This window comes from Cherax quadricarinatus, chromosome 60 (assembly GCF_038502225.1).
Source record: "Cherax quadricarinatus isolate ZL_2023a chromosome 60, ASM3850222v1, whole genome shotgun sequence".
NCBI lineage: Eukaryota > Metazoa > Arthropoda > Malacostraca > Decapoda > Parastacidae > Cherax > Cherax quadricarinatus.
In genome coordinates this window covers 12,026,917-12,053,408 of record NC_091351.1, presented here as the reverse complement: position 1 = coordinate 12,053,408, position 26,492 = coordinate 12,026,917, and the positions used below count along the sequence as shown (strand labels likewise).

General features: G+C 43.7%; 1 protein-coding gene across 4 annotated transcripts in view; it reads left to right on the top strand.

Moving 5' to 3' along the window:
* Sh (Potassium voltage-gated channel protein Shaker) overlaps window positions 1–23,725 on the top strand; it is a 579,183-nt gene extending 555,458 nt beyond the window's left edge. For all 4 annotated transcript variants that reach the window (XM_070097967.1, XM_070097968.1, XM_070097966.1 and 1 more), the window contains exons 3-4: window positions 2,168–2,433; window positions 22,951–23,725. In XM_070097967.1, coding sequence (XP_069954068.1) covers window positions 2,168–2,433; window positions 22,951–23,710 — 1,026 coding nt within the window. In that variant the 3' untranslated portion in view covers window positions 23,711–23,725. The remainder of the gene's footprint in view (window positions 1–2,167; window positions 2,434–22,950) is intronic.
* The last annotated feature ends 2,767 nt before the right edge of the window (window positions 23,726–26,492 follow it).

The window sequence follows — 26,492 nt, the reverse complement described above, 5'->3', positions numbered from 1 at the left end:
ATCCCTGGGGTCTCAGTTTTGTGGCTTTCTTAAATATCTTGTTGATTTCATCTTCTAAATACTCAGGACTGCAGATATGCAAAGTTCTCAGGAACATTGTAAGGAAAACACTCCTGTTAGTCCTAGATTCATGATTTTAATAATGTATGACGACACATTGGTGGTCTTCCTATATACTGTAAATTTGAATTTTCTGTCATCGCGATGGACTGGGCTTCTCTCCCCTCAGTCATATATTGGCTGGTGCCACCACGCTACCATACTCTGAAAAACTTTCCCTATTTCTCCTGTTGCCGTCCTTGTAACATTGCACAGCTCCTGATGAAGCACTGAAGTGTGAAAGTACTTGAGCTAAAGCTTTCCACCCCCGTGGCTTGTCTCGCATATATAATATCGTGCCGAATAGGTAAAACTGGTCAATTAGCAAGAACTCCTTTAAAATTAAGTCCTTTCTAAAATTTTCTTTTATACGTTTAAAGATATATTTTTTTATATATGTTTATGTAAAAATTAATAATTTTGTACCAAAAGAACCTTAGAAAACTTACCTAAACTTATTATAATAAGCACAATTTAATTTATCCTAATCCAACTAAATATATTTTATACAAGTTTACAATAATTTAAAAATAAACAAACACAGTGAAGCATTTTTTTTTAGATTCAGAATGATTTTTGCGAAATTATTGCATACACAAATTTCCAAGGACAATGTTGCTATTTAAGCCAAAATCGCAAGTTTTACATACTCGGCTTAGATCTAAGGATGTCAGGAAGTACGGAGGATGTCAGGAAGTACTGAGGATGTCAGGAAGTACTGAGGATGTCAGGAAGTACTGAGGATGTCAGGAAGTACTGAGGATGTCAGGAAGTAAAGTGGAGGACAGATAACCTCCTTGTATTGTGGTGGAGTGCACCTGCCTCCACCACACTTCAGTTGTGGTGATGAATGTGCTATAATTTTCTTGAATAAATTTTACCAATATAGCTGGACTGGAGATAGATATTTTTTAGAGCTTAAAATTGGTATTTCTACAAGCCCATTCTAACCCACTGTAACCTTTCACAGTCCACCCACATTAACCCACTAAAATTCACAATCTTCAACAACCCATATCATCCCAACCCACTCCAAGCCCAGAACAACCTTCACCACACCACCCTATACCAACCCACTCCAAGCCCACAACCTTCACCACCCCTCCCTATACCAACCCACTACAAGCCCACAACCTTTACCACCCCTCCCTATACCAACCCACTCCAAGCCCACAACCTTCACCACCCCTCCCTATACCAACCCACTACAAGCCCACAACCTTTACCACCCCTCCCTATACCAACCCACTCCAAGCCCACAACCTTCACCACACCACCCTATACCAACCCACTCCAAGCCCACAACCTTTACCACCCCTCCCTATGCAAACCCACTCCAAGCCCACAACCTTCACCACCCCTCACTATACCAACCCACTCCAAGCCCACAACCTTCACCACCCCTCCCTATACCAACCCACTCCAAGCCCACAACCTTTACCACCCCTCCCTATGCAAACCCACTCCAAGCCCACAACCTTCACCACCCCTCACTATACCAACCCACTCCAAGCCCACAACCTTCACCACCCCTCCCTATACCAACCCACTCCAAGCCCACAACAACCTTCACCACCCCTCCCTATACCAACCCACTCCAAGCCCACAACAACCTTCACCACCCCTCCCTATACCAACCCACTCCAAGCCCACAACAACCTTCACCACCCCTCCCTATACCAACCCACTCCAAGCCCACAACAACCTTCACCACCCCACCCTATACCAACCCACTCCAAGCCCACAACCTTCACCACCCATCCCTATACCAACCCACTCCAAGCCCACAACAACCTTCACCACCCCACCCTATACCAACCCACTCCAAGCCCACAACAACCTTCACCACCCCACCTTATACCAACCCACTCCAAGCCCACAACAACCTTCACCACCCCTCCATATACCAACACAATGACACCCAATACAACCCAGAAAATTACATTCTAATTCATTCTACACAATTTAACCTAACTAATCAGACCTCAAATCATGCCTATCCCCCCCCTCCCCCCCCCCACACACACATTCTTCCCGGTACACACTCACCCGCTTCTCTCCTCTCCAGATAAGTGGTCTCCGGTTCGAGACTCAACTACGGACGCTGAACCAGTTCCCGGACACGCTACTGGGAGACCCTGCTCGACGCATCCGGTACTTCGACCCGCTGAGAAATGAGTACTTCTTCGACCGCAACCGGCCGAGCTTCGACGCCATCCTGTACTACTACCAGAGCGGAGGTCGACTCAGAAGACCTGTCAATGTTCCTCTCGATGTTTTCGCGGAAGAAATCAAGTTCTACGAACTGGGTGAAGTGGCCATCAATAAATTCAGGTGAGAAATACACCGCACGAAAGTGGCTGCCCTTTGTCTTAATATTTTATTAAAGTAAACTGTGTTTTGTATACTGCAGAAAGAAGCAAGGCTTTTGTTTGTATTAAGTCAGATGAGGAATAGTTATTCACTGATATAAGCCAGTAAATAGTTATTGGCATGGGAAGCTCTAAATTCGCATGGCTTATTTAACGCATCTTAGAAGAATTATTGCATCTGAAGGCTTCAAACCCGTGTAGGTCATTCAATGCCAGCTCTGGCGAAGGGGGAAGTTATTAAATAAATTGGAAAGCGCTAAACCCGTGTGGGGGCTATTCGGCGCATGATGAAGGCTCGATCCTCCGTCTGGTAATCACGTCCTAGTCTCTCGCCAGGGGGAGAGAGAGAGAGAGAGAGAGAGAGAGAGAGAGAGAGAGAGACAAAGGGAGGAAAATGAAACTGGGGAGTGAAGTGTAAGAGGCTGTTTGCTCTTGTTAGCTGCTGTTGTTAGCTGCTGTTGTTAGCTGCTGTCGTTAGCTGCTGTTGTTAGCTGCTGTTGTTAGTTGCTGTTGTTAGTTGCTGTTGTTAGTTGCTGTTGTTGCTGTTGTTGCTGTTGTTAGTTGCTGTTGTTAGTTGCTGTTGTTAGTTGCTGTTGTTAGTTGCTGTTGTTAGTTGCTGTTGTTAGTTGCTGTTGTTAGTTGCTGTTGTTAGTTGCTGTTGTTAGTTGCTGTTGTTAGTCGCTGTTGTTAGTTGCTGTTGTTAGTTGCTGTTGTTAGTTGCTGTTGTTAGCTGCTGTTGTTAGTCGCTGTTGTTAGTTGCTGTTGTTAGTTGCTGTTGTTAGTTGCTGTTGTTAGTTGCTGTTGTTAGTTGCTGTTAGTTGCTGTTGTTAGTTGCTGTTGTTAGTCGCTGTTGTTAGTCGCTGTTGTTAGTCGCTGTTGTTAGTTGCTCTTGTTAGTTGCTCTTGTTTGCTGGTGATAATCTTGTGAGAGAGAGACTCATCTCTCACAGAGGAATCAGCCAGACTGTCAATGTGGGCGAAACGTCCAAGACATCAGCAATTGAGAGACGTCAGCAATATCAGAGACGTCAGTAATATCAGAGATGTCAGCAATATCAGAGACGTCAGCAATATCAGATACGTCAGACAGACACAATGGAATGGTCTTGTTCGGACTCAACAAGACAGAGTTGATGGTGTTCACTGACTTGATGAAGGCGTCTGTATGGTAAGAAAATGTCGGGGTAGACAGGTAATGAAACAGTGCATAGACAGATTAGAAAAGACACAGGGAGGGGATCAATAAAGACACAGGGAGGGGATCAATAAAGACACAGGGAGGGGGATTAATAAAGACACAAGGAGGGGGATCAATAAAGAGACTGGGAGGGGATCAATAAAGACACAGGGAGGGGGGTCAATAAAAACATAGGGAGGGGATCAATAAACACACAGGGAGGGGATCAATAAACACACAGGTAGGGGGTCAAAGACACAGGGAGGGGGGTCAATAAAGACACAGGGAGGGGGATCAATAAAAACATTGGGAGGGGATCAATAAAGACACAGGGAGGGGATCAATAAAGACACAGGGAGGGGATCAATAAAGACACAGGGAGGGGATCAATAAAGACACAGGGAGGGAATCAATAAAGACACAGGGAGGGGATCAATAAAGACACAGGTAGGGGGTCAATAAAGATACAGGGAGGGGATCAATAAAGACACAGGGAGGGGGGTCAATAAAAACATAGGGAGGGGATCAATAAACACACAGGGAGGGGATCAATAAACACACAGGTAGGGGGTCAAAGACACAGGGAGGGGGGTCAATAAAGACACAGGAAGGGGGATCAATAAAGACACAAGGAGGGGGATCAATAAAGAGACTGGGAGGGGATCAATAAAGACACAGGGAGGGGGATCAATAAAGACACAAGGACGGGGATCAATAAAGAGACTGGGAGGGGATCAATAAAGACACAGGGAGGGGGGTCAATAAAAACATAGGGAGGGGATCAATAAAGACACAGGGAATGGATAAATAAATGCACAGATAGGGGGTCAAAGACACAGGGAGGGTGATCAATAAAGAGACAGGGAGGGGGTCAATAAAGACACAGGAAGCGGGATCAATAAAGACACAGGAAGCGGGATCAATAAAGACACAGGAATGGGGGCAATAGACACAGGGAGGGGATCAATAAAGATACTGGGAGGGGATCAATAAGGATACAGGGAGGAGATCAATAAAACATAGGGGATCAATAAAGACATAGGGGATCAATAAAGACACAGGGAAGGGATCAATAAAGACACAGGGAGGGGTTCAATAAAGATACGGGGAGGGGATCAATAAAGATATAGGGAGGGGATCAATACACAGGGAGGGGATCAATAAAGACACAGGGAGGGGATCAATACTCAGGGAGGGGATCAATAAAGATACAGGAGGGGGTCAATAAAGACATAGGGGATCAATAAAGACACAGGGAGGGGTCAATAAAAACATAGGGAGGGGATCAATACACAGGGAGGGGATCAATAGACACCGGGAGGAGATCAATAGACACCGGGAGGGGATCAATAAAGACACAGGGAGGGGGTCAATAGACATAGGGAAGGGATCAATAAAGACACAGGGAGGGGGTCAATAAAGACACAGGGAGGGGGGTCAATAAAGACACAGGGAGATGATCAATAAAGACACAGGGAGGGGATCAATAAAGACACAGGGATGGGGTCAATAAAGACACAAGAAGGGGGAACAATAAAGACAGAGAGGGGGTCAATAAAGAGACAGGGAGGGGGTCAATATAGACACAGGGAGGGGATCAATAAAGACACAGGAAGGGGGTCAAAGACACAGTAAGGGGGATCAATAAAGACAGGGAGGAGGTCAATAAAGACACAAAGGGGATCAGTAAAGACACAGGGAGGGGGTCAATAAAGACACAGGAAGGGGGTCAAAGACACAGGAAGAGGGATCAATAAAGACACAGGGAGGGGCCAAAAAAGACACAAGGGGGATCAATAAAGACACAGGGAGGGGGTCAATAAAGACACAGGGAGGGGGTCAATAAAGACACAAGGAGGGGGTCAATCAAGACACAGGGAGGGGGTCAATCAAGACACAGGGAGGGGATCAATAAAGACAGGAAGGGGGATCAATAAAGACACAGGGAGGGGGTCAATAAAGACACAAGGAGGGGGTCAATCAAGACACAGGGAGGGGGTCAATCAAGACACAGGGAGGGGGTCAATAAAGACACAGGGGATCAATAAAGACACAGGGAGGGGGTCAATCAAGACACAGGGAGGGGATCAATAAAGACACAGGGGATCAATAAAGACACAGGGAGGGGACCAATAAAGACACAGGGAGAGGATCAATAAAGATACAGGGATGGGATCAATAAAGACACAGGGATGAGATCAATAAAGACACAGGGATGGGATCAATAAAGACACAGGTAGGGGGGTCAATAGACAGGGAGGGGATCAATAAAGATACAGGGAGGGGATCAATAAAGACACAGGGAGGGGATCAATAAAGACACAGGGTGGAGATCAATAAAGACACAGGGATGGGATCAATAAAGACACAGGTAGGGGGGTCAATAGACAGGGAGGGGATCAATAAAGACACAGGGAGGGGATCAATAAAGACAGGGATGGGGTCAATAAAGACATAGGAAGGGGATCAATAAAGACACAAGGAGGGGATCAATAAAGACAGGGAGGGGGTCAAAGATACAGGAAGTGGGATCAATAAAGACACAGGGAGGGAGTCAATAAAGACACAGGGAGGTCAAAGACACAGGAAGGGGGATCAATAAAGACACGGAGGGGGCCAATAAAGACACAAGAAGGGGGATCAATAAAGACACAGGGAGGGGGTCAACAAAGACACAAGGGGGATCAATAAAGACACAGGGAGGGGGTCAATAAAGACACGGGAAGGTGCTCAATAAAGACACAGGAAGGAGGATCAATAAAAACACAGAAAGGGGGATCAATATAGACACTGGGAGGGGGTCAATAAAGACACAAGAAGGGGATAAATAAAGACACAGGGAGGGAGGTCAATAAAAACACAGGGAGGGGGGTCAATAAAGACACAGGGAGGGGGTCAATAAAGACACAGGGAGAGGGTCAATAAAGACACAGGGAGGGGGTCAATAAAGACACAGGGAGGGGGTCAAAGACACAGGGGGGGGTCAATAAAGACACATGGAGGGGGTCAATAAAGACACAGGGAGGAGGTCAAAGACACAGGGAGGGGGCCAATAAAGACACAGGGAGGGGGTCAATTAAGACACAGGGGGAAATGATCAATAAAGATACAATGGTGGGGGTCAAAGACTCAGGGGTGGGGGTTAAAGATACAGGGAGTGGATCAATAGAGACTCAGGGGTGGGGTCAATAAAGACACAGGGGTGGAGGTCAAAAATACATGGGGTGAGGGTCAATAAAGATACATGGGTGGGGGTCAATAAAGATACAGGGGTGGAGGTCAAAGTTACAGGGGTGGGGGTCAATAAAGACACAGGGGTGGAGGTCAAAGATACAGGGGTGGGGGCCAATAAAGATACAGGGGTGGGGGTCAATAAAGATACAGGGGGTGGGGGTCAAAGATACTGGGATGGAGGTCAAAGATACAAGGGGTGGGGGTCAATAAAGATACAGGGGTGGGGGTCAAAGATACTGGGATGGAGGTCAAAGATACAGGGGGTGGGGGCCAATAAAGATACAGGGGTGGGGGTCAATAAAGATACAGGGGGTGGGGGTCAAAGATACTGGGATGGAGGTCAAAGATACAAGGGGTGGGGGTCAATAAAGATACTAGAATGGAGGTCAAAGATACAGGGGGTGGGGGTCAATAAAGATACTGGGGTGGAGGTCAAAGATACAGGGGTTGGGGTCAATAAAGATACTGGGATGGAGGTCAAAGATACAGGGGGTGGGGGTAATAAAGATACAGGGGTGGGGGTCAATAAAGATACAGGGGGTGGGGGTCAATAAAGATGCTGGGGTGGGGGTCAAAGATACAGGGGGTGGGGGTCAATAAAGATACAGGGGGTGGGGGTCAATAAAGATGCTGGGGTGGGGGTCAATAAAGATACAGGGGGTGAGGGTCAATAAAGATACAGGGGGTGAGGGTCAATAAAGATACAGGGGGTGAGGGTCAATAAAGATACAGGGGGTGAGGGTCAATAAAGATACAGGGGGTGAGGGTCAATAAAGATACAGGGGGTGGGGGTCAATAAAGATACAGGGGGTGAGGGTCAATAAAGATACAGGGGGTGGGGGTCAATAAAGATACAAGGGGTGGGGGTCAATAAAGAGACAGAGTAACATTAGTAAAAATATTTCTGGCAGATGGGAGAGGCCAGTAACTGCTCCTCACTCCTCGTATCAACACCAGCTCCTTCCCCGCCAAATGAGGAGTGAGGATTTAATGGGGTAATAAATTAGGTGGAAGGGGAGGGGGCTCCCCCCTCCCCCTCCCACACCATTAAGACGAGTCCCGGTAGACCTAACTTGTTCTCGTATATCCGGTTTATGGCGCCACTCCCCCTCCCTTATATCCTCCCCCTCCTCCTCTTCCCTTCCCCTCTTTCACCATCTTTCAGTGCTGGTCTCTCTCTCTCTCTCTCTTTTTTTTTTTTTTCACAGGGTTTGACAAGGTTAAGGATCCCTAGCTTTATTGACAGCTATTTACAGGTTAAGGATTCCTAACTTTATTGGCAAGCTAAGAGCTGTTACCTACATCAGCTCATTTGAAAGCATTTTTATTGTTATGAGACATACAAGTAGGAAACAGGATGAAGTTGGAGCCATCTGTGGGCCAGCATTTTCATTTGATCAACTGACTTTATCTCGTTGACATCATTATCCTGTACGAATGTGTTCCATACTCGAGTCATCCTGGGTATGTATGATCTCAGATGGAGTGATGTTCTGGAGAAGGGTACAGCCAGAGTGAAATTGCTGCTTTCTGCCCGTCTTGTGGCATAAAAGCTTGTTTCACGCTGTCCTCGAAGTGGATCCAAGTGTGGTATTTTGACAATATTGGCCTTGTACATAACAGTAAGGCCACCCACATCCCTCCTATGTTGAACGCTCTGCTGAAATGACAGATCTATCCAGGATGGGTCCAGGCGAGAGATGAGACGTCTTGCTCTGTTCTCTACTCTGTCAAGCAGTCGCAGATGAGAGGGGGGGCAGGCAAACCAAGAAAGTGGAGCATACTCAAGGTGCGAGCGTACTTGTGCCTCGTACAGGATCTTGCAACCCCTACTGTCAAGCAGATGGGAGATACGGCGAAGTGCTATAAGCTTCCTGGCTGCCTTGTTTGCAAGATTTACAACATGGTTCTTCATGGTTAGTTTGGAGTCAAATTTCACCCCAAGGATATCAACTTCTTCTCCAGGTGCCAACATCCTCCCATTCATCCTTACTACTGCACCAGCATTACCATCATGGTGCCTAGAGACGATCATCATTTGCGTTTTCTCAGGTGCAAATGTTACTTGCCATCTATTTCCCCAAGCTGATTTAGCTCTCAGCTGGTGATTGATGTAGCTTAGAGCAGCTGGCATTTCTTCTCTTGGATAAGTGAATGTCAGTGTACAGTCGTCTGCATATGCATGTGATTCTGGGATGAGATGAAGAAGGTCGTTGAAGTAGACATTCCATAACAATGGACCCAGCACGCTTCCTTGTGGAACACTTGCCCCAATAGGATGTCTTGCTGATTCCGTTCCATTGAGAACTACACTTAGAGATCTACCATGAAGGTAATCACTGAGGAGACATAGCGTAGAGCCTGCAATTCCCAGTGCTTGAAGTTTTGCTAAGAGGCCCTGGTGCCACACCCGGTCGAAAGCGCCAGCAATGTCCAGTGCTACCACACAGCTGACTTTGGATTCATCCAGTGACTGGTGCCACTTAGTGGAGAGGTTTAACAACAGATCAGCAGCAGAGTAACCTTTCCTGAAGCCATATTGACGATCACAAAGTAGTGAGTGGTAGTCAAAAAACTCTGTCATTTGTCTTGAGATTATTGTCTCAAGGATCTTACCAGTGATTGACAGGAGTGACACTGGTCTGTAGTTGCTGATTTCTGCTCTGCTCTTCTTTTTGTGAACAGGGACTACATTTGCCTCTTTCCATGGAGAGGGCCATTTACACTGTACTAGGCAGTGCTGAAAGATGCGAGTTAGAGGTGCTGCTAGCTGGTCTGCACATCTTCTCAGCAATCTTGGGCTCAACTTGTCTGGGCCCACAGCCTTTTCTTGGTCAAGCGATTTAAGTAGGAAATGCACCTCCTCCTGCCTTATTGTCACCACTGACAGTTTTGACACAGTTCTCTCTCTCTCTCTCTCTCTCTCTCTCTCTCTCTCTCTCTCTCTTACTCTCTCCCCGTCTCTCTCTCGTTGCATAACTTTACCTTTATTGTTTTTATTGTGGTATTCTGTGACTCGTCTGTGTGTGTGTGTGTGTGTGTGTGTGTGTGTGTGTTGTGTGTGTGTGTGTGTGTGTGTGTGTGTGTGTGTGTTATTACTGACCCGTGGGAATATCTGGTGACCTCTGGGAATATCTGGTGACCTCTGGGAATATCTAGTGACCTCTGGGAATATCTAGTGACCTCTGGGAAAATCTAGGGGCTTGTGACTTATGGGAATTTCCGGTCAAACGTGGGAATATTTGCTGACTTGTGGGAATAACTGGTTTCCTGGGAATAGCTGGTGACTTGTGGGAGTTCAGGTGATTTGTTCAATCGTCAATTTGCTCGAACTCTAAACTATTGGTTCAATGAGTACACACACACACACACACACACACACACACACACACACACACACACACACATACACACACACACACACACACACACACACACACACATACATGAGAAAGATTTCTCATCTGAGTAACATTCTTCTGGGAATCAATACCGCACTCCACCCTCTCCACTCTCATTGTTCCCTCTCCCCCTTTTACTGTTCCCTCTCACTGTCCTATCTCCTCTCTGTCCTATTTTCGCCTCTTCCCTCTCTCTCTTCTTATTGTTCCCCCTCTTCTTTCACTTTCATATCTCCCCTCTCCTCTGATTCCCCTCACTGCCCTATCGTTCCTCTCCCCTCGGCACTCTGAGGCTATGAGGTGATCTCACACTAACACTCACTACACAAATTACGTTCGAAGATAGTGTCAAGACAACGTTTCTGTACGTCCAGGACCCAAACGTCTGCCATTGCAAAATAATACACGCGAAACGTGGCAGGCTGTTCAACACGAATGTGCGAAAGGGTTTCCTTCACTGACTTGCAGAAAACTGGCGTTCACTGCCTTGGTGGATCATTGTTAAATCACAACTGAATGAGAATTATAGAGGTTCAGTGTGAAGTTGGAGATACTTCCTACAAATATAGTACCCTACCAGTCACTGTCTACTACGACCACCCTACCAGTTACTGTCCACTACGACCACCCCCACCACTGTCCACTACGACCACCCTACCAGTCACTGTCCACTACGACCACACTACAAGTTACTGTTCACTAAGACCACCCTACAGTTATTGTCCACTACGACCACCCCTACCAGTCACCACTACGACCGCCCTACCAGTCACTGTCTACTACCGCCCTACCAGTCACTGTCCACTACGACCGCTCTACCAGTCACTGTTCACTACGACCACCGTACCAATCGCTGTCCACTAAGACCACGCCCACCAGTCACTGTCCACTACGACCACCCTACCAGTCACCACTACGACCACCCTACCAGTCACCACTACGACTACCCTACAGTTACTGTCCACTAAGACCACCCCCACCACTGTCCACTACGACCACCCTAGTCACCACTACGACCACCTTACCAGTCACCACTACGACCACCCTACCAGTCACTGTCCACTACGACCGCTACCAGTTACTGTTCACTACGACTACCCTAAAGTTACTGTCCACTACGACCACCCCCACCAGTCACTGACCACTACGACCACCCTACCAGTCACCACTAGGACCACACTACCAGTTACTGTTCACGACCACCCTACAGTTACTGTCCACTACGACCACACTACCAGTCACTGTCTACCACACTACCAGTCTGTCTACTACTGCCACCCTACCAGTTACTGTCCACTACGACCACCCCCACCAGTCACTGTCCACTACGACCACCCCCACCAGTCACTGTCCACTACGACAACCCTACCAGTCACTGTCCACTACGACCACTCTACCAGTCACTGTCTACTACCACATTACCAGTCTGTCCATTACGACCACCCCACCAGTCACTGTCCACTACGACCACCCTACCAGTTACTGTCCACTACGACCACCCTACCAGTCACTTTCCACTACGACCACCCTACCAGTTTCCACTACGACCACCCTACCAGTCACTGTCCACTACGACCACCCCACCACTGTCCACTATGACCACCCTACCAGTCACTTTCCACTACGACCACCCTACCAGTTACTTTCCACTACGACCACCCTACCAGTCACTGTCCACTACGACCACCCCACCACTGTCCACTATGACCACCTACCAGTCACTTTCCACTACGACCACCCTACCAGTTACTTTCCATTACGACCACCCTACCAGTCACTGTCCACGACCACCCCACCAGTCACTGTAAACTACGACCACCCCACCAGTCACTGTCCACTACGACCACCCTACCAGTTACTGTCCACTACGACCACCCTACCAGTCACTTTCCACTACGACCACCCTACCAGTTTCCACTACGACCACTACCAGTCACTGTCCACTACGACCACCCCACCACTGTCCACTATGACCACCCTACCAGTCACTTTCCACTACGACCACCCTACCAGTTACTTTCCACTACGACCACCCTACCAGTCACTGTCCATTACGACCACCCCACCAGTCACTGTCCACTACGACCACCCTACCAGTTACTGTCCACTACGACCACCCCCACCAGTCACTGTCCACTACGACCACTACCAGTTACTGTCCACTACGATCACCCTACCAGTCACTTTCCACTACGACCACCCTACCAGTTTCCACTACGACCACCCTACCAGTCACTGTCCACTACGACCACCCCGCCAGTTACTGTCCACTAAGACCACTCTAGCAGTTACTGTCCACTGAGACCACTCTACCAGTCTCTGTCCACTACGACCACTCTACCAGTCACTCTCCACTACAACCACCCTACCAGTCACTGTCCACTTCCACCATAGTAGTAGGATAGTTGAGGTAGAGTTAATAGTACACGCATTGCATCTGGAAACAGAATTGTTACTCTCTCTCTCTCTCTCTCTCTCTCTCTCTCTCTCTCTATACCCCCAGTGCTGCTCTTTCTGCCTTAGTCTCCCCTTTTGTTGTTTCCCCTCTCTCACTCTCCCCTCCGACTAATCTCTCTCTCCCCTCCCTTTATTTTCCCCTCGTTCTGTTCTTCTTCCCCCTATCTCATTCTGGAGTTGTCTCTCCCTTCTTTCTCACTTTTGCGTTCACCCTTCATTCTCTTACGTTCTAACTCGCCCTTATTTTCTTGCATTCTCCCTCTTTTACCATCTTAAATTTCCCCTTTCTCATACATTCTTCCCCTCTCTGTCACCCTTACATTCCCTCAAGCAACATGCAGCCTCACAACTCAATATTAACACCTCACACGGCCAGTGCAAACCTGATGCTATAACTAACCTTGCCCTTCTGTCACTTGTTCTTACCACTGAATTATATCCTTTGACCAGTTCTGTTCACTATATATATATATATATATATTCCACCCCCTCTATAATTTATATATGCACTTTATTAATAGAATACAGTGATAGAAAACACAAACATGAGTACATTGGTACAATATATCAAAGTTTATGAATCTCCGGCTCCCAAGCCGGACGCGAGCCCAGTATGCAGCAAGCATTTTCCCTCTGGATGGCCACGCTGAGGCGCTGGAACATGAAAGTGGCTGCCCTTGGGTACCTGGTGGTGTCGATGAGTTTGGAGTCCAGTTCTTTAAGGAAACGTGTGGCATGTTTTCCCCATGATCCCAAGGTCTCTGATCCCACTGGGACAAATTGATACTGTTGGCATATGTTCCTGTACTTGCTGATCTTGTACTCCTCCCTGTCGCCCGACACTGTGATGAATATAGGTGTCAACTAGTGTGGACACAGGTATAGTCCCATGCTAAGAGCTTGCCATTCTTCCAAGGATAGATGGTGATCCCGTCGGGGCTGTTTGCTGGATTGTGGGTATTGTTGGCTGCTAGTGATCGGGGCTCCCTCTCAACTGGGCATCCAGCTGTAGCAAGGGTTCACTTTATGATGTCGTTGACCTCATTGTGTCTTGCATGCCAACCCTTGGTTTTGGAACAGTTAAGACCATGTAGACCATATTGGTCTGCTTGCACATCGCCGCAAATATACGTATATTCCGTGTGTATTGGGGCAGCAAGGCACAGAGCCACTGCAGTACGGACGGTCTTAGGGTCGACGTGCGTTCTCATTGCCGATATGGGACCTGTTTAGAGGAAGTCCCCAGAGTGAGGTGCGCTCACAGCTTGGAGACAGACAATCTCCCTGTCTGATGTTGCAGCCCTGAGCATGTTGGCAAGCACTTTTTCGGCAATGGGGCCATCCGAGCTTGACTGTTTGTAAGCCAGTGCTGCACTAGGGTTTGGTGCAGGAGCAGCAAGAGTCTCCCACTCAGTGATGGTACTGGCATAGTTAGGATCCTGTATTCCTGCCGAGTCACTGAGGTTATCAGGAAGAATTTCTTATTAACTCGTTTGATGATATGGTAGAGCAATCTGGGAGGATCTGCGTACTCCCAGCCCCCCAAGCCTGACCGGAAGTGAGGCTTGCAACCACTGTCCATCTTCAAGGGAAAGATTCGATACACTCTCTAGCATGGTCTTAAGGAGAGAGTCATATTCCTTGAGTTTTGGACTGCTGAAGGCTGGGGAGCATCTCAGAAAGTAGGTAAGTTTTGGGATTGACAGGCACCTGGTGAGTAGGTAGAAGGCATCATGTGTGTCAGTGTCTTTCATCCTGCTTTCCATCGTCCTGAGGTCTGAGACTTTTTTTTCTAGGATCAGATCGATGGCATTAGACCCAAGAGGAGCACCAAGGAGAGTGCTATTGGCTGGATCAATGGCTCGTGCTCCTGGTAAAACGGCGCTAATATTCTGGATCATCTGTTGATTGGTAGAAACTATTTCACATTTGGTGGGGTTTAAAGAAAGGCCCAGGCTTTCTCCCATGTCTTTAATTTTACTGATGTCCTCTAGGAGAGATTCTGTTGTGTGTGAGGAGGGGATGAGATGAAATAGCTAACACCACCTGCCTGAATGCTGGCTGCCTTGGATCAAAATGTCTAGTGTTGGCTGGGTGCCAAGGTATTGTCCAGTGTGGTATGGTAGTTAAAGCACTGCGTACCTTGTCCCGAGGTTCGTAGGTTCGAGTCTCCTTCGACCAGAGATTAGTGTTTGTGAATATTTCGCTTGTTCTGCGAATTCTAAATGTTATATACATGTGTGTGTGTGTGTGTATATATATATATATAATTATATATATATAAATATATATATAATGTATATATATATATATAATATATATATATATATATATATATATATATATATATATATATATATATATATATATATATATATATATATATATATATATATATATAAAGTCGTAACGAATAGGTAAAACTTTCGATTTTGGCATAAATAGCAACGCTCTTGCCGAATAAGGCAAGCTAAAATTTGTGTATGCACTAATTTCGCAAATAATTATTATGAACTTAACGAAAAATATATATTTAATTGTGTTTGTTTATTATTAAATTATTATAAGCTTCTCTAAAATATATTTAGTTAGATTAGGCTAAATTAAATTGCGCTTGTTATAATAAGGTTAGGTAAGTTTTCTAAAGTTCTTTTTGTACAAAATTATTAATTTTTATGTTACATAAATGAAATATATATATATATATATATATATATATATATATATATATATATATATATATATATATATATATATATATATATATTTTTATTAACACACTGGCCGATTCCCACCAAGGCAGGGTGGCCCGAAAAAGAAAAACTTTCACCATCATTCACTCCATCACTGTCTTGCCAGAAGGGTGCTTTACACTACAGTTTTTAAACTGCAACATTAACACTCCTCCTTCAGAGTGCAGGCACTGTACTTCCCATCTCCAGGAATCAAGTCCGGCCTGCCGGTTTCCCTGAATCCCTTCATAAATGTTACTTTGCTCACACTCCAACAGCACGTCAAGTATTAAAAACCATTTGTCTCCATTCACTCCTATCAAACACGCTCACGCATGCCTGCTGGAAGTCCAAGCTCCTCGCACACAAAACCTCCTTTACCCCCTCTCTCCAACCTTTCCTAGGCCGACCCCTACCCCGCCTTCCTTCCACTACAGACTCATATACTCTTGAAGTCACTCTGTTTCGCTCCATTCTCTCTACATGTCCGAACCACCTCAACAACCCTTCCTCAGCCCTCTGGACAACAGTTTTGGTAATCCCTCACCTCCTCCTAACTTCCAAACTACGAATTCTCTGCATTATATTCACACCACACATTGCCCTCAGACATGACATCTCCACTGCCTCCAGCCTTCTCCTCGCTGCAACATTCATCACCCATGCTTCACACCCATATAAGAGCGTTGGTAAAACTATACTCTCATACATTCCCCTCTTTGCCTCCAAGGACAAAGTTCTTTGTCTCCACAGACTCCTAAGTGCACCGCTCACCCTTTTCCTCTCATCAATTCTATGATTCACCTCATCTTTCATAGACCCATCCGCTGACACGTCCACTCCCAAATATCTGAATACATTTACCTCCTCCATACTCTCTCCCTCCAATCTGATATTCAATCTTTCATCACCTAATCTTTTTATCCTCATAACCTTACTCTTTCCTATATTCACTTTTAATTTTCTTCTTTTGCATACCCTACCAAATTCATCCACCAATCTCTGCAACTTCTCTTCAGAATCTCCCAAGAGCACAGTGTCATCAGCAAAGAGCAGCTGTGACAACTCCCACTTTGTGTGATTCTTTATCTTTTAACTCCACGCCTCTTGCCAAGACCCTCGCATTTACTTCGCTTACAACCCCATCTATAAATATATTAAACAACCACGGTGACATCACACATCCTTGTCTAAGGCCTACTTTTACTGGGAAATAATTTCCCTCTTTCCTACATACTCTAACTTAAGTCTCACTATCCTCGTAAAAACTCTTCACTGCTTTCAATAACCTACCTCCTACACCATACATCTGCAACATCTGCCACATTGCCCCTCTATCCACCCTGTCATACGCCTTTTCCAAATCCATAAATGCCACAAAAACCTCTTTAGCCTTATCTAATACTGTTCACTTATGTTTCACTGTAAACACCTGGTCCACACACCCCCTACCTTTCCTAAAGCCTCCTTGTTCATCTGCTATCCTATTCTCCGTCTTACTCTTAATTCTTTCAATAATAACTCTACCATACACTTTACCAGGTACACTCAACAGACTTATCCTCCTATAATTTTTGCACTCTCTTTTGTCCCCTTTGCCTTCATACAAAGGAACTATGCATGCTCTCTGCCAATTTCTAGGTACCTTACCCTCTTCCATACATTTATTAAATAATAGCACCAACCACTCCAAAACTATATCCCCACCTGCCTTTAACATATCTATCTTTATCCCATCAATCCCGGCTGCCTTACTCCCTTTCATTTTACCTACTGCCTCACGAACTTCCCCCTCACTCACAACTGGTTCTTCCTAACTCCTATAAGATGTTGTTCCTCCTTGCCCTATACACGAAATCACGGCTTCCCTATCTTCATCAACATTTAACAATTCCACAAAATATTCCTTCCATCTTCCCAATACCGCTAACTCTCCATTTAATAACTCTCCTCTCCTATTTTTAACTGACAAATTCATTTGTTCTCTAGGCTTCCTTAACTTGTTAATCTCACTCCAAAACTTTCTTATTTTCAACAAAATTTGTTGATAACATCTCACCCACTCTCTCATTTGCTCTCTTTTTACATTGCTTCACCACCCTCTTAACCTCTCTTTTTCTCCATATACTCTTTCCTCCTTGCATCACTTCTACTTTGTAAAAACTTCTCATATGCTAACTTTTTCTCCCTTACTACTCTCTTTACATCATCATTCCACCAATCGCTCCTCTTCCCTCCCGCACCCACTTTCCTGTAACCACAAACTTCTGCTGAACACTCTAACACTACATTTTTAAACCTACCCCATACCTCTTCGACACCATTGCCTATGCTCTCATTAGCCCATCTATCCTCCAATAGCTGTTTATATCTTACCCTAACTGCCTCCTCTTTTAGTTTATAAACCTTCACCTCTCTCTTCCCTGATGCTTCTATTCTCCTTGTATCCCATTTACCTTTTACTCTCAGTGTAGCTACAACTAAAAAGTGATCTGATATATCTGTGGCCCCTCTATAAACATGTACATCCTGAAGTCTACTCAACAGTCTTTTATCTACCAATACATAATCCAACAAACTACTGTCATATATATATATATATATATATATATATATATATATATATATATATATATATATATATATATATATATATATATATATATATATATATATATATATATGTCATGTGTGTGTTGTACGTGTGTATTTTAGAAATCACCCAAACTCTAATGTAACACTTTTATTGAAAGGTGAGGGGAAGGTGCGAGAGTTGTAAACAGGTGAGGGAAAGGTGCGAGAGTTGTAAATAGGTGAGGGGAAGGTGCGAGAGTTGTAAACAGGTGGTGAGGGAAAGGTGCGAGAGGTGTGAACGGGTGGTGAGGGGGTAAATACGTCTTAATGTAGTCTCGGAAGATGACATGACACTCAGAATAGTCTTGAGGATTAACATGCCAATCAGGGTAGTGAAAAGCGCTGGGATCTGAACGCTGGGATCTGGACGCTGGGATCTGGACGATCTGATCTAAACACTGGGATCTGAACACTCGGATCTGAACACTGGGATCTGTACACTGGGATCTGAACGCTGGGATCTGAACGCTGGGATCTGAACGCTGGGATCTGAACGCTGGGATCTGAACGCTGGGATCTGAACGCTGGGATCTGAACGCTGGGATCTGAACGCTGGGATCTAAACACTGGGATCTGAACGCTGGGATCTGAACGCTGGGATCTGAACGCTGGGATCTGAACGCTGGGATCTGAACGCTGGGATCTGAACGCTGGGATCTGAACGCTGGGATCTAAACACTGGGATCTGAACGCTGGGATCTGAACGCTGGGATCTGAACGCTGGGATCTGAACGCTGGGATCTAAACACTGGGATCTGAACACTGGGATCTGAACGCTGGGATCTGAACGCTGGGATCTGAACGCTGGGATCTAAACACTGGGATCTGAACGCTGGGATCTGAACGCTGGGATCTGAACACTGGGATCTGAACGCTGGGATCTGAACGCTGGGATCTGAACGCTGGGATCTGAACGCTGGGATCTGAACGCTGGGATCTGAACGCTGGGATCTGAACGCTGGGATCTGAACGCTGGGATCTGAACGCTGGGATCTGAACGCTGGGACCTGAACGCTGGGACCTGAACGCTGGGATCTGAACACTGGGACCTGAACGCTGGGATCTGAACGCTGGGACCTGAACGCTGGGGTCTGAACGCTGGGATCTGAACGCACTCTCCGTGCGTTTACCTTCATCGTTGACAAATTTAAGTTGTTTGTATACATGTTGGTAGAAAATAACGAATCAGACAAACATAGTTTACCCTCGACAGGGACACATTTCGCCCACTGTGGTGCCCTGTCAGAGCATGTCAGCAGTCGAAACGTACCTCGGGAAAAGGCAGTATTTGCTTACATATTGATTCTTTCTAAGATATTATAGCTTTTGTGTCAGATATGATAGCTTTTGTGTCAGATATTATAGCTTTTGTGTCAGATATGATAGCTTTTGTGTCAGATATGATAGCTTCTGTGTCAGATATGATAGCTTTTGTGTCAGATATGATAGCTTTTGTGTCAGTTATGATAGCTTTTGTGTCAGATATTATAGCTTTTTGTATCAATTATGATAGCTTTTGTGTCAGATATGATAGCTTTTGTGTCAGATATGATAGCTTTTGTGTCAGTTATGATAGCTTTTGTGTCAGTTATGATAGCTTTTGTCAGATATGATAGCTTTTGTGTCAGATATGATAGCTTCTGTGTCAGATATGATAGCTTCTGTGTCAGATATGATAGCTTCTGTGTCAGATATAGCTTCTGTGTCATATATGATAGCTTTTGTCAGATATGATAGCTTTTGTGTCAGATATGATAGCTTTTGTGTCAGATATGATAGCTTTTGTGTATCAGATATGATAGCTTTTGTCAGATATGATAGCTTTTGTGTCAGATATGATAGCTTCTGTGTCAGATATGATAGCTTCTGTGTCAGATATGATAGCTTCTGTGTCAGATATGATAGCTTCTGTGTCAGATATAGCTTTTGTGTCAGATATGATAGCTTTTTTCAGATATTGATAGCTTTTGTGTCAGATATGATAGCTTCTGTATCAGATATGATAGCTTCTGTGTCAAACATGATAGCTTCTGTGTCAGATATGATAGCTTCTGTGTCAAACATGATAGCTTCTGTGTCAGATATGATAGCTTTTGTGTCAGATATGATAGCTTTTGTGTCAGATAGCTTTTGTGTCAGTTATGATAGCTTTTGTCAGATATGATAGCTTTTGTGTCAGATATGATAGCTTCTGTGTCAAACATGATAGCTTCTGTGTCAGATATGATAGCTTTTGTGTCAGATAACTTTTGTGTCAGTTATGATAGCTTTTGTCAGATATGATAGCTTTTGTGTCAGATATGATAGCTTGTGTCAGATATGATAGCTTCTGTATCAGATATGATAGCTTCTGTGTCAAACATGATAGCTTCTGTGTCAGATATGATAGCTTTTGTGTCAGATATGATAGCTTTTGTGTCAGATATGATAGCTTTTGTCAGTTATGATAGCTTTTGTGTCAGATATTATAGCTTTTTGTATCAATTATGATAGCTTTTGTGTCAGATATGATAGCTTTTGTGTCAGATATGATAGCTTTTGTGTCAGATATGGTAGCTTTTGTGTCAGTTATGATAGCTTTTGTCAGATATGATAGCTTTTGTGTCAGATATGATAGCTTCTGTGTCAGATATGATAGCTTCTGTGTCAGATATGATAGCTTCTGTGTCAGATATGATAGCTTTTGTGTCAGATATGATAGTTTTTTTTCAGATATTGATAGCTTTTGTGTCAGATATGATAGCTTCTGTGTCAGATATGATAGCTTCTGTATCAGATATGATAGCTTCTGTGTCAAACATGATAGCTTCTGTGTCAGATATGATAGCTTTTGTGTCAGATATGATAGCTTTTGTGTCAGATAGCTTTTGTGTCAGTTATGATAGCTTTTGTCAGTTATGATAGCTTTTGTGTCAGATATTATAGCTTTTTGTATCAATTATGATAGCTTTTGTGTCAGATATGATAGCTTTTGTGTCAGATATGATAGCTTTTGTGTCAGATATGGTAGCTTTTGTGTCAGTTATGATAGCTTTTGTCAGATATGATAGCTTTTGTGTCAGATATGATAGCTTCTGTGTCAGATATGATAGCTTCTGTGTCAGATATGATAGCTTTTGTGTCAGATATGATAGCTTTTTTCAGATATTGATAGCTTTTGTGTCAGATATGATAGCTTTTGTGTCAGATATGATAGCTTTTTTTCAGATATTGATAGCTTTTGTGTCAGATATGATAGCTTCTGTATCAGATATGATAGCTTCTGTGTCAAACATGATAGCTTCTGTGTCAGATATGATAGCTTCTGTGTCAGATATGATAGCTTTTGTGTCAGATATGATAGCTTTTTTTCAGATATTGATAGTTTTTGTGTCAGATATGATAGCTTCTGTATCAGATATGATAGCTTCTGTGTCAAACATGATAGCTTCTGTGTCAGATATGATAGCTTCTGTGTCAGATATGATAGCTTTTGTGTCAGATATGATAGCTTTTTTTCAGATATTGATAGCTTTTGTGTCAGATATGATAGCTTCTGTGTCAGATATGATAGCTTCTGTATCAGATATGATATCTTCTGTGTCAGATATGATAGCTTCTGTGTCAGATATGATAGCTTCTGTGTCAGATATGATAGCTTCTGTGTCAGATATGATAGCTTCTGTGTCAGATATGATAGCTTCTGTGTCAGATATACAGTTTTTATAAGCTATAATTATATTATCAGCTACCATCGTTTTCGTGTAAAATACGGCGGCTTTTTAACATCGCAGGGAAAATCCTGGCTGACGAATAGCAGACGGAGGTTCGAGCCTCCACGTGTCATGCGCCGCGTGACCCTCACGGGATTAAAATTTCCATTTAAGAATGCAATAAAAGGAATGTGGCTGGCAGTGTTTCTGTGTCATTGTTACTCTCAGTTGTACTGGGCATGTGACCTTTTTGAATTAATTAAAAGTTTTTTTTTTTTTTGTTTTTTTTTTTTTTTTTTTGCCGTTTAACGCCGTTGTTTAATGAAGATTGTAAAGTGAATGATGGACTTTGAGAGTAATTCTGGATGACTGTGTTCGCTTGTCTGGATGTTTTTGATGGATCTGAGGTGAAACATTGTGTGTGTGTACTCGCCTAATTGTACTCGCCTAATTGTGGTTGCAGGGGTCGATACTCAGCTCCTGGCCCCGCCTCTTCACTGATCGCTACTAGGTCCTCTCTCTGCTCCTTGAGCTTTGTCATACCTCGTCTTAAAGCTATGTATGGTTCCCGCCTCCACTACATCACTTGGTAGACTATTCCACTTCCTGACAACTCTGACTGAAGAAATACTTCCTAATATCCCTTTGACTCATATGAGTTTTCAGCTTCCAATTGTGACCCCTTGTTTCCGTGTCCCATCTCTGGAACATCCTGTCTCTGTCTACCTTATCTACTCCACGCAGTATTGTGTATGTCGTTATTATGTCGTCCCTGACCCTCCTGTCCCCCAGTGTCGTCAGGCAGATTTCCCTCAACCTTTCTTCGTAGGACATTCCCCTTAGCTCGGGAACTAACCTTGTTGCAAACCTTTGCACTTTCTCTAATTTCTTGATGTGCTTGACCAGGTGTGTCTGTGTCTGTCTGTGTGATTATCTGTTTGTAGCTACAGAGGCAATATGTATAGATTCGTGTGCGTGTTTGTGTATGAGATTGTCTGTAGGTACCGAAGCAGTGTGTGTGTTTATTTGTAGCTACAGAAGCAATGTGTATAGATTTAGTGTGCGTCTTTGTGTTTATGATTGTCTATAAGTACCGCATCAGAGTGTGTGTCTAGGTTCAGTGTGTCACCCTGTATGTGTTCTCTCCCCACAGGGAAGATGAAGGTTTCATCAAGGAGGAGGAGCGACCACTGCCAGAAAACGAGTTCCAGAGAAAGGTGTGGTTGCTCTTCGAGTACCCGGAGAGTTCGCAGAACGCGCGAGTGGTGGCCATCATCTCAGTCTTCGTTATCCTCCTTTCCATTGTGATCTTTTGCCTTGAGACATTACCGGAGTTTAAGCACTACAAAGTGTTCAATACCACGACCAACGGCACTGTGGTCGAGGAGGATGAAGTGCCGGAAGTCACGGATCCCTTCTTCCTTATAGAGACCATATGTATCGTTTGGTTCTCCACTGAACTATTAGTGAGATTTTTTGCGTCGCCACTCAAAGGAGCGTTTTTGAAAGACGTCATGAACATTATCGATATTGTAGCTATCATTCCTTACTTTATAACCTTGGCGACTGTGGTAGCGGAAGAGGAAGGAGAAGTGATGGTCATCCCGGCTGAAACACTCTCCCCGCACGAGAAGGGGTCAAACCAGGCCATGTCCTTAGCAATCCTACGAGTTATTCGACTGGTCAGAGTATTCAGAATATTCAAATTGTCTCGACACTCCAAAGGGCTGCAGATCTTAGGAAGAACGCTCAAGGCATCCATGAGAGAACTCGGTCTGCTAATATTCTTCCTTTTCATCGGTAAGTCTGCTCGTTTTTCCATGTTTTTCTTTTCTAGTTTGACTATTTTTCACGTTAGTTGGCATCTAATAGTCTGTGGATATATGGCTGTACGCCTACGAATGGTGGTATAAAGGCACTAATAACAAAGAAAACCTTTTATTTAGAGGCTTAACTCACAGGGCCTTCATCTAGAACCTCTGTAGGTGAAGCCTTGTTGAAATAAAAACTTCTTTCTTGCAATGTCTTCATACTGCCATCTAAGAGTGTAGCTGTGGAAGACTTTTTCTGATGTTATATGCTGTCTTGTACTTACAGCAGACCTTGTGTAGATAACAGGGACCGTAGTATATATATATATATATATATATATATATATATATATATATATATATATATATATATATATATATATATATATATATATAATCAGAGTTCAAACCTTGTGGCCATGATAGCCGGAGATAAAAGTAGCAGGAGATATGGCCAGAAAGTAATATACCTTAACGCCAGGCTCTAGTTATAGCTCTTCTATGATGTGAAAATATATTAATGGTCATTATGATTCACATAAGATTGCAAATGGTTGTGTAGCCAATGTTTCATACATGTATTTTCTGTTGTACATGCTTGAGCCTCCCCTCTCCTCGTGCATTTTAGACACTGCTTAAAAAATGTTTTTGTATAGTCAAAATGTAATTCAAAAAAACGTGTACCTTATATATATATATATATATATATATATATATATATATATATATATATATATATATATATATATATATATATATATATATATATATATATATATATATATATATATATATATATATATATATATATAATTATAGCTCAAAGTACTGGAATATTAAAGATTGTGGTAACCTCCAGTAATATCTTAGATTTTCAAAGCAGGAAAAGCTCGACAGAATTACCAGGGGGATAAACCAGAAGAGTAGAAATAGTATTTCATGTTCGGTTACCACGATCCCCACAGCTCCTTCACGAGTAGCAGCGGCTGCCTATTATATGGATAAAGATACGGAAACTAACTCAAAGTTACTTTTCAGGATGCCTGTGTGTGTTTATGTCGCTTCTAGCTAGCTTCGTCTCTCCCACATGCATGCTGCAAAAACAAAATTATTATTCTCTCTCTCTCTCTCTCTCTCTCTCTCTCTCTCTCTCTCTCTCTTTCTTTCTTTAAGTCCGGTTTCTAAAAGCTTTTGAATCAGTTAAAGCAATTTTGAACCGCTAAAACCTTTTTTGAATCGTTGAAGACGTTAAAACCGTTAAGACCGTTGGAACCGTTAAGACCGTTGGAACCGTTAAGACCGTTGGAACCGTTAAGACCGTTGGAACCGTTAAGACCGTTGGAACCGTTAAGACCGTTGGAACCGTTAAGACCGTTGGAACCGTTAAGACCGTTATAACCGTTAAAACCCTTAACACCGTTAGAACCGTTAAATCCTACAGAGCCGTTTCAACCGTTAGAACCGTTAAATTCGTTAGAATCATTAAGTTTTTTAACTGTTAAAGACTTCTGAGCCGTTAAATCTGTTAAACTGTTAAAAATTTAGAACCGTTTAATCCGATGAAACTGTTAGAACCGTTCAAACCTTTAGAATTGTTCATGCTGTTAAGGCCATTAAAGCCAACAGTTAAAGCAGTTAGTTATTAAAATTGTTATTAACGGTAAAGCTGCTGAAGTCGTTAATCGTCAAAGCCGAAGGAACCGTTAACACTGTTAGCTTATAAGAACTAGAACCATTATAGCCGTTGTTAATCTTTAGAACCACTAAAAGCTGTTAAAACCTTTTTTATATGTAACTGTTAGAGCTAGTAATGCTGTTAGAACCTTTAAAGCCGTTAGATCCGTTGAAGCTGTTTAAACCGTAAAAATCATTAGAACCGTTAAATCCGTTAAATCCGTTAGAACCGTTAAAACCGTTAGTGTTAAAGCCGTTAAAACCGTTAAAGTTATAAACGTTACTAACGGTTTCTGTGATTGTGGTAGTTATGGTGGGGGTGGGGGTGTATGGGGGGTAGGAGAAGGGGGGAGATGACGAAGGGGTTAATAACTGAACTAATTAAATCTTAATTACCTTCAAGGCTTTTTTTCTAGTAAACGAGTACTAGCGCATATTTGTAGAAGACACAGAACTTTGTGTATAGTCGTTGGTATTGCTACGGTAACTTACCAAGTTGTTAAACTCAAGTTTAAGCGATAGAAAAATAACTTGCACTTTTTTTAAACGTTTAAGTAGCATTTGAAAAATAAAATACGTTTTTTGAAACCTTAAGGTGTCCCGTAGCTCGATCGCTAGTGCACTCAACTCCCACACTGAGGTCCGGGGTTCGAATCTGCTCCGGTACGGCTGGAAGACATTAGGGACGTGTTTCCATGAGACACCTGCTGTCCCTGTTCACTCATCAGTTCAAAATGGGTACCTGGGTGTTAGTGGACTGGTGTGGATCGCATCCTGGGACAAAACTGATCTAATTTGCGGGAAATGATCAGCACAACAAGCGGCTTTCTATATAGTAGTATGTTACACAAATAACCCGCACATGAAAGAGAGAAGCTTACGACGACGTTTCGGTCCGACTTGGACCATTTACAAAGTCACACTAACCAGAAGTGGGGCAGGACGGCTATATATAGGCAGGAAGAGGTGGTTAGTGTGACTTTGTAAATGGTCCAAGTCGGACCGAAAATCGTCGTAAGCTTCTCTCTTTCATGTGCGGGTTATTTGTGTATCGTTCCAGTCACGGTATTGTGCCTTCTTTTGTTATTTATAGTAGTATGTCACTGATGTCAGCTATGGTCTGTATACCTTGTACATGTACTGGTAGTAAATAAGGATATTTAGAATTTATTTATTAAGTAGCATTTTAAAAATAAATTTCACTTTTTTG